The sequence below is a fragment of the Marmota marmota genome, unplaced genomic scaffold, assembly GCF_001458135.2.
Source record: "Marmota marmota marmota unplaced genomic scaffold, marMar, whole genome shotgun sequence".
Taxonomy (NCBI): domain Eukaryota; kingdom Metazoa; phylum Chordata; class Mammalia; order Rodentia; family Sciuridae; genus Marmota; species Marmota marmota.
In genome coordinates, this window is record NW_025999982.1 from 8,899,516 (window position 1) to 8,916,486 (window position 16,971).

Here is a 16,971-nt window from a genome sequence, read left to right on the forward strand (position 1 = left end):
GGTTGACTAGATAAGTAGGGATTAAGGTAGGAAATAAATAGGGGTATATAAGAAGCAAGCTTTTTTATTTTTAAGATGTACAAATTATCAACATAATGTATCCCAGGTTTATAGAACCATTGTTCACTGCTGTTTCTTGCTTTCCTTTTTTTTTTTTTTTTTTTTTTTTTTGGTGGGGGTACAGAAATAGCAGTAAACCAACTGGATCAACTGAGCCCAGAGGAACAGTTGCTAGTGAAGTGTGCTGCAATCATTGGTCACTCCTTCCATATAAATCTGCTGCATCACCTCCTACCTGGCTGGGATAAAAACAAGCTACTTCAGTTGTTGGGGGCTCTTGTGGATATGCATGTGCTCCGCTGGCTTGAGCTTCCTGCTGAGTCCATGTTAGTACCTTCCATTATTGACATCATTGATCAAACCAAAGAGAAGAAAAAGTCAGGTGAGGAAGGCAGGGGTATTCTGTGTTTAGAAAGACCATTAATATCATGTATTAGGGCCTTCTCTCTGAAGGCTGGCGATTCAGAAATGGAAAGAAAATTTTTGTTTATCTATGAAGGAGCCATGGTTATAATAGAAAAATATCCTGTATCAGAGTTATCCTTATTCCAGCTCCTTGTTAACTCCTGTGTTAGTATTTGTGTTTTGATTTTTTTGGTTCATAAAATATTGTCATAATCATTTACTGGTTTTCTAGGTACAAATAATAAGGAAAAAAAAGATAGATCATTTTGAATTTTAGAAATTTATAAGGAAAGTGACTCATGTGGTATTGAAACAGACTTGAACAGAGCAAAATATCAATTGAACAGCTTATGATCTCAAATTCTCCATATGAAAGAATAAAATCATAGCATGGATGATCCAAGAATATATAATCCACAAATCATTTCTCTTTGACTTTGAGATGTTTGCACTCATATTTGAACAGAATATGTCTTATGATTTGAGATTTGTAACAATTTAAAGTAAAAAAGCTCAGTTAGGAGGAACCGACAAGAAATCTTCCCAATGTATTTCAGTAAAACTAATAATTTCTTCCATTTTGTACCTTATCATCAAGTAGAAATGGTCAATACCAATTTCTGATAGGTACAAAATTTTTTATACAAAGGAGGCAGACACACCAAACATGAGTTGTAAATAAAATCTTATAAAGTAGCAAAAATGTGCTTGGGAGTTTGCTATACTGAAGCGTTGAAAGACTATAAGGGAGAGTCTCACTTGGATTTTCCTAAATTTCAGACGCTGGCTCAGCCTCTCTTCGCCGGCTGCAAAAAGAACCATCCCTGCCTCAAACTGATGTTCTAGAATTTGGAATGCCTCTATTGCGGGAAGCTGCTTGGGAGCTGTGGCCCAAGGAACAACAGATTGCGCTGCACCTTGAATGTGCCTGTTTTCTCCAAGATTTGGCCTGCCGCTGTGGGAGCTGCCATGGAGGGGACTTTGTCCCCTTCCATCGTTTTGCAATCTGTTCTACTAAGCGCTCTGGGGGGACCTTTAGATTCTGTACTTACAAAGATACAGGCTCAGTTCTAACACAAGTGACCACAGACAAATTGCAGCTGCCTTCTCCCCAAGGTAAACCAGTAGGCAGAAAGAACTCATGTGGGCAGCACTTCTCTTTTTCCATGCACTTGGAGCTCTCCATCAAAAAGTTGAGATTCAGATTGGGAGAGAGTACGTAGAAGGGAACTGTTTAACCCTGAAGTACAGAGTGTTTTAAAAAATGTGATCTCAGAGTTCCAAGGAATATTTGATTATCTTGGGAAACTTACTTGATCTCAATTAATTGGAAAAAGTAATATCAACTTCATATTATCATTTTGAGAATTGAATTGGTTAAAATATGTAATGTGCAGCTTTTATTGCCAAGCACATGTTGGGTACTCAGTACAGTTTAGTAATTGCCTTCATTATTTTTCAGTTCACTACACATATATTGAGTCCTTACATGTATCCGATGCTACACTGGATATTAGGGATACAATGTGGGTAAGCCTCAGCCTCTGAACTCCTGAAGCTGTCAGTTTTGGGGGTATAAATTGAGAATTCTAATATGACATGGTAAAAACATTGAAAATGGCCTACACATCGAGTTTAGGGATGCCTAGAAAAAGGCACCATTAACCCAGACTGAGGAATGTTTCAGAGAAGACACTTCCCTGAAGGAGATAATGCCAGAATTAAATCTGTGAGATAATGAAGTTGGCCATTTGAAGAATCTTGTATTAGTTGATAGATGTTCACCATAGCCTCTTAAACCAGACCAGGGTTCATCCATCTTTGTTTTAACCTCTTCAGTTCGCTTACCTGGAGGATTTCATATTTCTTTATCTCAGCCTATCAAAAAATTTCTTCTTTCATCAGGCTGGGATCTACCTTCTTGCACTCCACCTAGTTTTCCCAGTTGTGCCATCTTCCGTGACTGAAACCAGCTGTCAAGATCAAACCAAATCTTCTCCTTCTGTATTTGTTAGAAGTTGGTTTGGGTAGAGGGTTAGGGGCAGGGACACTAGGGGAAAAGTGGTAGATTATTCCTGTTGGACAGCTAAAGTGAGAGAGAGATTTGACCTATGATCCTAATACCTATTCTACATATAACATAATTCTATGAAGGTGAAACCAGTGACTTGGAGCAATTCTGTGGGCATTTGCATTTTTTGTAGTTTCCAAAATCTGGTATTGTAAAGAAATTGTGCTATCATATTTCCTGTATGGCCCCTTTACTTTTGAGAAGTCAGTGTCAGCTTTAGACTAGATGGTTGGGTCAGTCTGAAAGAGAGAGGCTCGAGACTTCCAGAGCCCAGCCGAATGCTGAATGGGCTTCCCAGACTCAGGCCATACAGCCTTGACATTACTCAACTCCAGAGGGCACTACTCCCAGAGGCTAGAAGGAGAAAGTGCCACTTGGAGTTATGCCCACAATAGTGCTGCCAAACCCTTTTCCTTAATTACCTTATCTATTATAAAGATCATTACCATGAGAGAGCCAGTCCTTTTAGTTAACCCAAACATTCTTCTAAAAATGCTCTTAGACTCTATCAATCCTGCCCAGATTTTATCCTGTAGGTAAAATCTCACCATCATTCTTAATATTTGCTATTTATTATTATTATTATTATTATTATCATTTTTCCATATTACGTTTTTAAATTTGTTCTAATTAGTTATACATGACAGCAGAATGCATTTTGATTCATTGTATACAAATGGAGCACAACTTTTCATTTCTCTGGTTGTGCAAGATGTGAAATCACACCATACGTGCAGTCATGTATGTACCTAGGGTAATGATATTCATCGCATTTCACCATCTTTCCTGCCCCCATCCCCACTCCCAGTCTCTCCCTCCCCTTTGCCCAAAGTTCCTCCATTCTCCCCACGCCCACCCCCCTGCATTATGTATCAGCATCCACTTATGAGAGAAAACATTTGGCCTTTGGTTTTTTGGGATTGGCTTACTTCAATTAACATGATATTCTCCAACTCCATCTATTTACCTGCAAATGCCATGATTTTATTCTCTTTTAATGCTAAGTTATATTCTATTGTGTATATATACCACACTTTCTTTATCCATTCATCTGTTGAAGGACATCTAGGTTGCTTCCACAGTTTAGCTATTGTGAATTGAGTTGCTATGAATATTAATGTGGCTGTGTCACTACAGTATGCTGATTTTAAGTCCTTTGGGTATAGACCAAGAAGTGAGATAGCTGGGTCAAATGGTGGTTCTATTCCAAGTTTTATAAGGAATCTCCATACTGCTTTCCATAGTGGTTGCAACAATTTGCAGTACTACCAGCAATGTATGAGTGTACCTTTTTCTCCACATCTTTGCCAACACTTATTATTGCTTCTATTCTTAATAATTGCCATTCTGACTAGAGTTGAGATGAAATCTTAGATTAGTTTTGATTTGGATTTTTAGAGATGAGAACATTTTTTCATATATTTGTTGGTCAATTGTATATCTTCTTCTGAGAAGTGTCTGTTCAGTACCTTGACCTATTTATTAATTGGGTTTTTTTTTTTTTTTTTGAGTTCTTTAGACCAGAGACTCTGCATCTAATAGAAGAAGAAGTAGGCTCAAATCTTCATATCAGATTAGGTTCTGACTTCCTTAACGAGACTTCTAATGCACAAAAAATAAAATCAAGAATCAATAAATGGGATGGATTCCAACTAAAAAGCTTCTTCTAAGCAAAGGAAATAATCAGTAACCTGAAGAGAGTGCCCACAGAGTGGGAGAACATCTTTACTATACACACATCAGATAGAGCACTAATATCCAGAATATTTGCTGTTTTGATCTGCGAAAGGCAGCCGCAGGTCAAATGTGGAAGATAAAGGCTAGTTAAGGTCAGCTAGTAGACTGCAGCATCTTGTGCTTACCATAGTTTTCTTCTGTTGGTCTTTGGCCCTACAATTCAATCTGATCTGGTCATCTACTTGATCCAAAAATATTTAGGGATTTCCCCCATTGGAAGTATCCATCAAGCCAGAATGGACACATACTTCTTTCATTTTTTCCTTCATTTAGCAAACATTGAGGATCCTCCTTCAAGCTGGGAACTGTTTTGAGGAAATTGACAATGAGGATTACTTATGCAAATCACAAATAATTGTCATTAGAAATTTATAATGTATCATCTTAATTTTGTATTGTAAGTTGCAGAGAAAAAGGTAGTTAGGAATTTTAAATATTCTCAGTTAATCCAAACATGGATAATTAAAAATAATTGTATTTTTTCTCCCCACAGATAGTTTTAATTTCCAGGAAAAAACATTCAGAAGTCAGGAGACCTTCTCAAGTGAACAGCACAGCAGGTAGATGAAGATGCCCAGGGAGGACACAGAGGTCCCAGAATGAGAAACAGATAGCCATCTAACTGGGGTACTCACCTCACCCTCATACCAGAGGGAGTCTGACCACTCTGGAAGAGACTCTTTTTTTTCCATTTTTTATTGGTGCATTATAATTATGTGTAATGGTTGGATTTGTTGTTTCATATTCAGACATGCACACAATATAATTTGGCCAAAATCATTCCCCAGTATTTTCCCTTTCCCTCTCCTCCTCTCTTCTCATGGTCCCTTTCCTCTATTGATCTCCCTTTGATTTTCACAAGATCCCACCATCAACTTTCTTTTCCCTTTTCCACTGTAGCTCCAGTATATGAGAGAAAACATACAACTCTTGACCTTCTGAGTTTGGCTTATTTTGCTTAACATAATGTTCTCAAGTTCCATCTATTTCCCAATAATGACTTTTATTTTTCTTTATGGCTGAATAAAACTCTGTTGTGTATATATGTAATACATTTTATTTACCCATTCATCTGTTGATGGATACCTAGGCTGGTTCTATAGTTTAGGTACTATGAATTGTGCTGCTATAAACATGGATAGACATGCATTGATGACTTTAATTTTTTAGGATAAATAACTAGGAGTGGTGTAGCTGGGTCATATGTTGGTTCCATTTCTAGTCTATTGAGGAACTGCCATACTGATTTCCATAGGGATTGCACTAATTTACAATCCCACTAACCATGTATAAGTGTTGCTTTTTCTCCCTACCTCTCCTGCATACATTATTGTTTGTATTCTTGATGGCTACCATTCTTGATGGCTGCCATTCTGATTGGAGTGAGACAGAATATCAGTTTAGTTTTTATTTATATTTCCCTAATTGCTAATGAAGTTCAACATTTTTTATATATTTGTTGGCCATTTGTATTTCTTCTTTTGAGAAGTGTCTGTTTAGTTCATTTGTCCATTTATTAATTGGGTTATTTGAGGGGGGAGGGTGTTAAGTTTTTTAATTCTTTGTGTATTCTAAATATTAATCCTCTGTCAGAAGAATAGTTAGCAAATATTTTGTCCCATTCTAGTGATTCTGTCTTCACATTCTTATTTCCTTTGGGATGGCATCAAATTAAAAAGGCAATGCACAGCAAAGAAGTGGGAACTCTTATAATCAGCCCAAAATTCAGAATGACCGTTCTCTAAAGGGAAATTATTTCTTAAGGGTCAAGAATAATTTTATTTAAGCTTTCAAACATTGTATACAAAGCAGATTTTTTCAGCTATAAATCTGTCAATTTTTTTTTTGCTTCAGATGATATGAAAATGTGTATTTCCTAACCATGCACTTCCTGACTTTCTAATGCCTATCCCATCAATTTTAAATTTTCATTTTCACCAGCTGCTCTAGGCATAGTTTCTCATTCCACTTACCTAACCTGCTACTCTACTGATTTCAAACAAACTATTAAAAAACCCTGTATTCCTCATGAACTACCCATACTCACCTGTGCCAGCTATCCCTCTTTCAATGCTGAGTGGCCTCTGCCTCCCTCCATTTATCAGCATGTTGACCAACCTTCAAGCCCCTCCTCAATTTTTACTGTTTTAGATCATTGTGGTTCAGGAATATCTGACCTCTTTTGACCTCAGGATGCCTTTAGAAAGTACATGCTAGTAGTCAGAGAGGTGAGCTCTAGTTTGGGTTCTATTTCTCATTAGCTGTGATATCATAAGTCATGTAATTTCTCTGATCATTAGTTTCCTCACCAGTAAAGAGAAGTAATTTTTGCCTTCCTGATAGAATTGTTATAGGATTGATGATGCTATATACAATAATATTTAAATATTCTATGAAATTGCATATTTTTTACAAAATTGAAATATGCTACTAGAAGATGTATTATTACATATTGGTTTGTATCATTTTGTTTTATTTAACATTTATTTTGTTAGCTTACTCTTTAGGCGTAATGTTTCCCCATTTAGATTATGAAGTACTTAGGTTAGTTTTAGGTTTTGGGGGTGTTTTATCTTTGTTTTTTGGTGGTTGTTTGTTTTTCTCAGTACTTGGATGGAACTCTGGGGTGCTCTACCATTGAGCTAAATCCCCAGCTCTTTTTATTTTGAAACAGGGTCTTGCTAAGTTGCCCAGCCCAGTCCTGAACTTGCAGTCCTGCTGCCTCAGCCTCCTGAAGAGCTAGGATTACAGGCATGCACCAATGTGCCTGGCTGGCTTTAATTTTTTTAAATCCCTAATAGAGCATTGCAGTTATAGCTCTGTTTTCTGACATATTAAATTTTATAGAGTAATAGAGTAATTAATTATACAGACACTTCCCGGGAAAAGTGGTTTTGAGACCTTGTAATGCCCCAACAAAAGTGGCAGCTTTGTGGCCACTCTCAGTTCTTGATCTTCTCTCCACAAAGAACAGAGGAAGAGTTCCTAGAGCGAGTGAACAGGAAGCTGGCTCAGACCAGCCCCAAGAAAGACCTGTTGACCACAAAGCCCTGCCACTGTGAGGAAATCCTGAAACTAGTGCTCTCACCACTCACCCAGCACTGCTTGGTTGTTGGAGAAACCAACTGTGCATTTTATTACCTGCTGGAGGCTGCTGCTGCCTCCTTGGAGCTGTCTGATAATTACATGGTGAGCAAGCTCAGCTCTCTGCTCTTGAACTGAGCCTTTTTACTCTGGGAATTTGATTGAGAGTGCTTCCTGTCAAGTAGGAATAGAAAGTGGAGGAAAATGGGAGAGAGAGAAGCTGGAGGGATTTAGGAGAAGACGTGAAATGGGAATGTGGTGAGAGAGAGCACTGACCCACACTGGCCCTGCCCTTGACTTGCACAGCAGTCTGGGCCCTCACTGTACCTCAAAATCCTAAACCTGATTCAAATTCAGATCTTGACCCTCATCCTAACCTTATCCAGCATCATCCTAACCTTACCCCCAGCACCATCCTAATCCTAATCCAGTTTCTTCATCCTTTGTCTGTTTGAAGGCCTTCTTTTATTTAAGGAAGGCAAGCAGTCTTCTGGGCCAACCCTCAGCATTCTCGTTCTTGAAAAAGCACAAAGTGAAGATCTGTCAGTTTGAGGAGGCCACTTTCTGCAGGCTGCGGTCAGAGGTAAGGATGAGCATAACCTTCAAGTTTTGTTTTTTCTAAGAATTACCCTATTTTTAAAATTCCATCATGTCTTTTTTTTCTGTATGGTTGTAAATGTGATAATGTGATAAAAAGTTGGATATATTTTATAGAAATATGTGTTATATAGAAAATGAAATAGCCCCCACTCATCTTACATCACTCCCATCATAGTTAAAAATTTGATCTGTATTCTTCCAATTATACACAAACATGTCATTTTTCAATTATATCATTTTAATAGGATCATATTCCATATTCTTTTTCCTCTGCAGCTAATTTTACTTTTCATAGTACAATTGAACATATACTTGCATATGTGCATACATATTTATCCATCAAATAATTGCAACTGCCAAGAACTCCAAGTATATTGTATGGATAGAGCATAGTTTATTCCTTTTATTCATGTGCATTTATGTTGTCTCTAATTTAGGGGTTGAAAATTGGTGTAGTGAATATTCTTGTTATATATCTCTCTTCCCTTTTTGTAGGAACTTCTTTGAGAAGTTCCCAAACGTAGAAATGCTAAGGCAGAAGATATGGACAATTTTACTAAATATATCATCAAATTGACCACCAAAAATATTATATAAATTTGAATTTTTCCCATTTCTTCATATTCTTAACAACATCAGATATTATCAGTCTTTTCTAAACTTGGTAATTCCTAGACAAGTTATATTGTGTTTTAATGTGTACCTCTTAATTACTAAGGTTCTTTATTATGTTCATTGGTTATTTCTGTTTATTTTCCGTGAATTATCCATTTATGTCCTTTGCCCTCTGGAGTAAATAAACTAATTTTAAGATAAACACTAAGATAATATGGTTATGAACTTCAATATATAGGCCTTTGTAGATTAAAGAGAATATTAGAGTTTTCCAGTGTTGCATTATTTTTGCTTCAATGAAGTGGTCTTTGGAGTAAAGGTAAACATTTTTTTCCTTTTTTGGAAAGAAATTATTTGTCATTTCTCCCAAGATTGTTCAAGAATCACATAAACTTCATCACTTTCTCGGGAGATTGAGCCTTAGAACATGAAGTTATAGGATATCCTCAAGGTAGTTTTGCAACCCAACACCTACATCCACATCTCTGGTAGTACAATCTATTTAGGAAGGAAAGATATGGGATTTTCTTTCAGATGCCTTCTGGCAGCTGAGAGTATCTTTTTTGGTGGCTGTTTGTTTGTTTTTCTCAGTACTTGGATGGAACTCTGCCCAAATGATGATGCCATCTCAATCTAGCCAACACCACTTTCTTTCAGTCTGTCTCTACTGCCCACTGACAGATGTGTAGGCAATGAGAAAAGAAGGTGCTTTCTCCAGAATTCTGTTTTCTCATCCCTTTAATGCTTATTGCCCTCCTGGTCCTTGTTTTTGTGACTTCTAACCAGGCTGTTCTCCAACTCAGTTCACTCTAGCACCTCAGTGATTCCAGCTACATACACATCTCCAAATGAAGAGCTAGTATATTGTATCCATAGCTGGATGTGGTGGCACATGCTTATAATCTCAGTGACTAGGGAGGCTGAGGCAGAAGGATTGCAAGTTTGAGGCCAGTCTCTGCAACTTAGTGAGACCCTATCTCAAAATAGATGTAGCTCAGTGGTACAGCACCCCTGGGTTCAATTCCCAGTTCCAAAAAACAAAACAAAACGTAGTCCATGGTATCCTTCCCACATTTACCCACATTTCTTATTTTGTCAACTCCAGGTCTGTTTCAACATGGGACAGATCACCTTGGCCAAAAAATTAGCTAGGCAAGCCCTTCGACTGCTGAAAAGGAATTTCCCTTGGACCTGGATTGGTGTCTTTTTCCAAACATTTCTGGAAAAGTATTGGTATTCCTGTTTCCTGAGCCAATCTCCAAATAATCCCAGTGAGAAGTGAGAAGACAGTCCAGATTGTCCTGGTTCCCTTTAGGGCTACAGAGAACCACAGCTAAAGTAGGACCCAGCCTAGAGCTTTTCTTATATTGATCTAAGAGTCCTCTTTTTCTTGCTATCAAGTGATTTTCAAGCATGTTAGCAGAAAAGCATATAACAAGATCCATAATAGCAGAGCAGATAAGTATAACACTTCTAGGTCTCCCACCTTCTTCTCCCAGCTAATTAAGTATGACAAATAGCAAGTCAAAGAATGAGTCTTTTTTAAAAAAGGGCTCATTTCTAGACTTTTCCTGGTTTAGAGGGATGAATTAAAATGGTCCGTGGGGTTGGGAGCAGTGGAGTTCCAGGAACATTTCTGTGTTTGACAATCTGTAGATGGCCCCTAATGAGTAGACCTAGGACTCTTGTGGGGAGGAAGAGTTGGGCATGGTGAAGAATAAGGGTGTGCTGACTAACCACCCCGTGCTTCACAACAGTAAGAAGAAGCTGGCAGTTCTACAGCAACGGGTACATTGCCTCTCATTGCTCTGGCAACTCTATAACCTGGAGGCCACAGCCAGTAGCCGCAGGTTTGCCTGCCTGGCCACTCTCATGCAGAAAAATTCAGCTGAGGAGTTTGCAAATGAAGCCCAGGTGAGCAATTCTTGGACTTCACTGAGAAACCTCAAGTGCTAGAAAGAAAGACCCTGCCAAGTTCCTGTTTTTAGCATCATTCCCCAACACCCCAGACTTAACGAGATACCATTGATCATTGATCATGTATCTGAGAAGGGCTTCTCAATTTGCAGTTTATAGAAAGATTTCCAGGTGTGGGGCTATGTGGGATCACCCTGAACTGAATGCAGAATTTTGTGTTATGTTCAAAATGGCATTTCTTGGGTAATAGGAGTGGGAAAGGTCCTAGCTTTCTTCAGATTCTCCATGTCCCTGATCTAAAAAGGGATTAGAACTGCTGACTTAAGGGGGGAAACATGGTGTATATCTTCCTAATTTTAGTTCCCATCTGTTTTTCTCTTTTACCCATTTATTCAACATATATTTGATGAAAACATTATATGTCACGTACTGAACTTGGCTCCAGGGAAACATGTAGTATGTTCAAATATAGTAACATATAGTTTGTTAGGTGATGATAAGTGCAATGGCTAAAAATAAAGTGGAGACGGGGAGGCATAGGGTTCTGAGAGCAGGGGTTGCCTTTACTGAGGGGTGAGTACTGGGGATTGAACTCAGGGGAATTCACCCACTGAGCCACATCCCCAGCCCTATTTTGTATTTAGAGACAAGATCTCTCTGAGTTGCTTGGCACCTCACTTTTGCTGAGGCTGGCTTTAAACTCATGATCCTCCTGCCTTAGCCTCCCAAACCACTGAGATTGTAGGCATGCACCACCGCACCCATTAGGTTGCCATTTTAAACAGGGTAGTCAGAGAATGTCTTGCTGATCAGGTGACATTACGGCAAAGAGCTGAAGGAGATGAGAAGCCAGGCTGTCTTGGGGCAAGATTGTATAGGCAGAGGACACAGTGAAAGCACAAGGCATATCCTCTGTGTGCGAGAAATGGTGAGGAGGCAAGTGTGACTGGAGGGGAGGGAGAGGAAGAGAGACAACCAGGAGATGAGATCAGAGGGACTGGGGAAAGGGGATGGCAGATGGTGCAGGCTTGTAGGCCAAAAATAGGGTTTGACTTTTACTGTAAAAGAGATGGGAATCTTTTGGTGCTTCACACACACCCAAAAAAAAGGGGGGGGGGGCAGTACAAGGTTTAGTTTTAATAAGATATTTTAGATGTTATGCCAAGAACAAACTGAAGAGGACAAAGAAGGAAGACCGTTTCAGAGTCTGTTGGCAGTCATCTAGGCAAGAGATGGTGATAGCTAAGATTGTTACAGCAGCAGAAGGAGAAGGAAGAGTGATCTTTTGTCAAAATAAAATGAGCAAAATTTGCTCGTGGATCTCTTATAGGATGGAAAAGAGAAGAGTCAAGGATAATTCCAAGATCTGCGTCCTGCCCTTTAGAGGCATAGAGATGCTCTTCGTTTGGACAGGGAAGTCTGCATATTCAGTGGAAGATTAGGAGCTAGACTTTGGAGATATTCAATTTCAAATGCCTGTTGAACATCCAGGTGGAGCTGTGGAGTAGGCAGTTGAATATATGAGTCTGGACATCATAGGACCTTTCTGAACTAGAAATGGAAATATGGAAGTCACAGTGTATAAATGCTATTTAAAGTTGTGAAACTGGATGAGAACATCAAAGGAATAGGAATAAGCATAGAAAAGAGGAAATCCAAGGACTGTGTTCATATAACTCCAATATTAGAGGTCAGGATGATAAGGGCTGGTTTAATAAAAGAAACTGAGAAGTTGCCAGAGAGACAGGAGAAAAACCAAAAGAGCATATGTCCTAGAAACCTTGGGAATACAGTATTTCAAGAAGAGAGCCACTAACATGTCAAATGAGTACATAGTTGTAATAGAGATCTAAGCAGCTGTTCTGAAGAGCCATAAGGAGCAAGACTCAGAGGCCTTAAGTGGAGGGGGGGGGAAAGGGGGTGTTTCGATAAGTCTTGGATTGAAGGAGAAGAGGGGCATGTAGAGAAAGTGCTTTGTTTAAAGAACAGGCAAGGGGCATGATCAAATTAGAAGTGGAAGGGTAAAAGGAGCATGTTTTCCTAGGTGGAGTAGAAGAGTGTGGTAGCAACACCAGGAGTCCAGATTGAGAGCAATAAGGCACCATAGTAGGCCCTTAAACAGGAAAGAAGCCAAATGGAAATGTCACATGAATGGGCAATGGGAATTTGTTTATTACCTACAGGTTGTCTCTACCTACGTGGACCTCTCCCAGTTCTCCCAGAACATGGGCGATAGGGAGAAGTGGCTGCACTGTGAACAGATAGCCATTCAGAAGAGTAGCCTGTGCTGGTTCTCCAGGGAAGGATTATTGGCTACAGCCCAGCTCATGCAGGCCTTGGCCTACACCAAGCTCTGCCTTGGCCATCTTGACTTCTCCATCAAGCTGGGTAATGGGATGTTGGGGCTGGTGGGCCCAGAGATTTCACAGAGTCCGGGTTCACAGTTAGACCTCACACAATGCTCTTTAACCTCCTTAGGTTTTCAAGCTCATGAGCTATGCAGACACCTCAAGAAACCGGCTCTGGAGAATCTAGTTCTCTCAGTTCTTTTCAGATCTGCATTTCTGAAGAAAAAGTATTAAGATCATTTTCAGTTATTGTAGTCATTGTATAAGAATGGGAGAGATGTCCTTCAGAGAAGTTTGGGGTGGAATGGGAGATGCTTTTCCATTTCCACAGCCAGGGCTCTTTACCCTGACCCCTCCAAGAAGCATTATCTTAAGTGCAGGGTGTCAGGAGTGGAAATGCAGAGTGGAACTCCACTTGGACCTAGTGGGCAAACTTTGTTTCCCCGCCCCCCATTTCCCTGCAGAGAGGATAGGGGATTACAACAGCTCGGGTTCCTTGAAACTCCCTCAGAGGCATTTCCCACCTCCTTTACCTAGAGAAAGGTCTGATCTCAGGCCTATGTTCTCTATATAAACAGAGCTCTGGAGAGGAGTTCTTGGGAGTATTAGGTGCTTTGAAGGTTAAGATCCCCTCCTTTCCTGCCCCATCTTCCCCCACTCCCTAGCTGGTCCCAGTGGCTCTGTCTCTCGGCAGATATGATCTGTGTGTCCATGTGCTGGAGAGTCAGTGGGCGCTCATTTCCCAGGGTCATGATGTCCTCGGCCTGGCCTGCTTCTACTCTGCTTGCTTAGATCTGCTGTTGTATGGAAAAGGTAAATCTTGCACAGGGCTCTGCTGTATGCTTAAGGGATGCAAACGTCAGATGGGGCACTAGGTTTGGAACATAGGCAATATGAACCCATCCCTCGGGCATGGTCCCTTTTTCCTAAAGTCTGAGTTGTGATTTAGAGGGTATCTGCTTTTCTGGTTTGTTTCCTCCCTGTACCACCCCTTCTATACCTCACTCTCTATGTCGACAATATATACTAGCCCGGTTACTCTCTTTGTCCACAGGATTGCTGTGTCGGCCCTTTGGCGAGTGTCTGTGTTTCATTCAACACTATGGGCACAGCTGTGTTCTAACTTCTCAAAGCAATGTCATGCTGGGGGTCCATTCCTCCCTGGCCATGTGGTAATGTTCCGCTGAGGATCTGTGGGAAAGGGTAGAATTCTAAGGTCCTCCTGAACCCATTTCGGCACCTCACCCCTCTAAGCAGGACAATTCAACATCTTACTTTTAAAGACCATTCATCACCCATCCCCTATATCTTACTAAAACAGTTCTTCTCGCCCTTTGTAGATTTGGGCCCATAAGTTGAGGGTTACATTTAAGAGCTAGAGTAACCCACGGCAAGGCTGATTATCATGGTCTGTCCCACGGCAAGGCTGATTATCATGGTCTGTCCCACGGCAAGGCTGATTATCATGGTCTGTTCTTTGGTCTCCTTGCATGTGAGCTAGACTTCAACATTTTCCAGCACCATAATTCTGACTGGGTGCCTCAGGGCCTTAAAGAAGTGACAGTTCATGAAAGAAACATGGTTTATAAACAGGGGGTAGAGTTGAGAGTTATGACTCTTTCCTTCTAGGTTTGCCCAGAACTCACAGTGGGACCTATTTGAGCATCACTTCTCCAAGGCTTGCCGATTGGTGAAAAGAGCCAATGCCTCACTATTTGGTTCACATGGCTTTGTGCGATTCCTAGAGTGCCGTGTGCTGATGTTACAGAAAATGCCAGAGGAGGTCTCTGGTCTTTCCCCAGAGACCCCCAGCCAAACCCTCCAGGTAGCTATTTCTCTTCTGTCATTCAACTAACACCTAACTAATGTAAAACTTCCTGCCACTTGCGTCTCTCCACATTCTTCTCTCACTGTCTCTGCCTCCCTTTTCTCCTTGAATACTTTGTTTATCCACCTAGAAAGTTGCTATCAACATCATGTACCTTCCTAGATATTTTTATATCTAGATTAGGACTTGGTTCCTTATATTTATGCCTTCACACAGGTACTACCCAATATCATTAAAATGTTAATATTTAGCCCTCCTCAGTGGGCTTACTCGGTGACTCAGTCTGTGATTAAATACATCTTTCTACAACCTTACCTTCTGAGTATAAGATACATTCCAAGTTACTGTATCCCAGAACCAATTTTCCAGACTTATTTTGCCATCAGTAACTCTTCCCTGTCCCCTAAGCCCTGAGTGAGTATGTTGAGTGAAAACTGTTGTATGTTCTGCCACAGTGGTGTGTAGGGGAAGAGGGTACTAATTCCAGAGCTAATGGATCTTCCTTTTCTTTCAGTACTTTAAGGAGTTCTTCTCTCGGTGTGTGACCTGCCCTGTCTATAATGAGTGGGTCTCTGAGCTTAAGGCCTCTGTGATGAGGTATGGAAAGAAAGAATCCATGACCTTGACTAACTCCATCAGACCTTTTGAGACCAGCTTGACCAGGATTTGGATAGAGGGAGAATTCCTAAAGAAAAACAACTGTTATGAAAAAAAAATTAGGAATACAGAGTAAGCATTCCTTCCTGGAACCCTTGTGTGAGAGACACAAAGAACAGTCTCAGATTCTTAGAAGCAGTCAAAGGCTGTACCTCTAATGTAAAAAAAGGACACACAGATATAAGAAGTTAGTCTTTGTTCCAAAGGTAAGTATAATCCTCTCCCTAGTACTGGACCCAGCCCAGACAATTCTATTGTTATATGAAGAAATTGCTTCAATTGTTTTGACATCTAAAACTCTTAGTCATAGAAAATTTTTCCTTGGACTTGGCTTAAATAACTGGGTTGTTTCTGTGGCTGGATGGTCACAAAGGATAAAAAAGAAGGCCTTAAAATTCACAGAGTAATGTATGTGAAGATGTAGGCATGAAAAAGAAAGAAAGAATATAACTTTTTGCCTCAGGGCCCTGCAGATCTCCTCCTTTCGAGGCTGGTTTGTGATTTTTTTTATGTTCCTTCTTTCAGGATTTGACAGTGTGGCTGATGTCAAGGAGAATAAGGACACAGAAGAAACTCAAAGAATATATATGTTCAAACAAAAGAAAAATAACCTGATGGGACCAGGATTCTCATATTGTATATAATGCAAGGAAATGCCCTGAGTTCTCCGTGTTCACCATGTGCATGCTGAATAGACTAACCTTCATAGTCACTGCAGCCTATGTCTTTGTCAAAATAAAAGCCTATGTTTCTAAAGCATGCACTGACATCTTCGTTAACTCTTATAGTCATTACCACAATTGCAACAGAAGTGAGAACCAGAGGTAGACTTGGGGGCTTTGAAATGAACCAGTTCTGTCTTATATAAGGTGGGATCCACTAGCAGTTGGGAAACTACACCCCTAATAAAGAGGTTGCCATTAGGGGGCTGGGGCTGGGGCTCAGTGGTAGAGTGCTTGCTTAGCATGCCTGAGGCACTGGTTTCAATACCCAGCACCACATTAAAAAAACTAAACAAAATTAAAAAAAAGAGGTTGTCATTACTTCAGGAAGGCCAGCAGTGGGGTACTTGGGTGTTGCCTTCTTTTGATTGAGATTTGTCAGGGGGAATCCAAAAAAGTCAAGGATTCTTTTGAGAGGTACAGGAGGTGTAGGAGTCTGTTCCCTTCTGTGCTTTGTGATTTGGTGTTCCCAGGGGAAACTGTGGTATTGCCAGAAGGTGGAGGACTCCCACCGTCTTCCTTTTTCATCTTCCTTTTTGGAGCTGCCACCATTGGACTTTTCTCCTTGGTGGTGGTTCATCCACGGGTGTGATCTTCCCACTGACTTTGTATGCTTTATACCTCAGTCACCTGCTGTCCATGGAGTCACTTGCCTAGTGTTGTGTAGTTTACTTAATCTATGCCTGAAATGGAGTCTTTCAATACTTGTATCAACTCTCTGAGAGGTAAGCTGATTTTATCCCATATTTACAGATGAAGAAATAGAAGCTTAGAATCTAAGTTTTACCCAAGAAATGTAGCCACAAGGGCTGGGGCTGGGGCTCAGTGATAGAGCACTTGCCTAGCATGTGGGAGGCACTAGGTTTGATTCTCAGTACCACATATAAATAAATTAATAAATGAATATCCATCGACAACTAAAAAAAA

General features: G+C 40.2%; 1 protein-coding gene across 3 annotated transcripts; it reads left to right on the forward strand.

Annotated features, from left to right (window-relative positions):
• Positions 1–190: 190 nt before the first annotated feature.
• Positions 191–16,081, forward strand: LOC107143893 (adenylate cyclase type 10-like). 3 transcript variants are annotated; one of them, XM_048805253.1, is made up of 14 exons: positions 191–442; positions 1,246–1,581; positions 4,767–4,833; positions 7,243–7,462; positions 7,815–7,940; positions 9,678–9,850; positions 10,330–10,486; positions 12,673–12,877; positions 12,968–13,064; positions 13,532–13,650; positions 13,892–14,009; positions 14,467–14,662; positions 15,180–15,394; positions 15,848–16,081. In XM_048805253.1, exons 1-14 carry the CDS (start codon positions 346–348, stop codon positions 15,852–15,854), a joined length of 2,133 nt encoding a protein of 710 aa, XP_048661210.1. In that variant the 5' UTR covers positions 191–345; the 3' UTR covers positions 15,855–16,081. The 3 variants fall into 3 exon arrangements, with proteins under 3 accessions (XP_048661210.1, XP_048661209.1, XP_048661211.1); XM_048805252.1 differs by having other exon boundaries at positions 12,673–13,064; XM_048805254.1 differs by having other exon boundaries at positions 12,673–13,064; positions 15,180–15,262.
• The last annotated feature ends 890 nt before the right edge of the window (positions 16,082–16,971 follow it).

Bases quoted from the DNA above. Each gene is read 5' to 3' on its own strand.
- LOC107143893 (XM_048805252.1), top strand. From the start codon at position 346: ATGCATGTGCTCCGCTGGCTTGAGCTTCCTGCTGAGTCCATGTTAGTA. The intron at 7,941-9,677 runs GTAAGGATGAGC...TGTCAACTCCAG, and splicing joins TCTGCAGGCTGCGGTCAGAG to GTCTGTTTCAACATGGGACA. The intron at 13,651-13,891 runs GTAAATCTTGCA...CTTTGTCCACAG, and splicing joins TCTGCTGTTGTATGGAAAAG to GATTGCTGTGTCGGCCCTTT.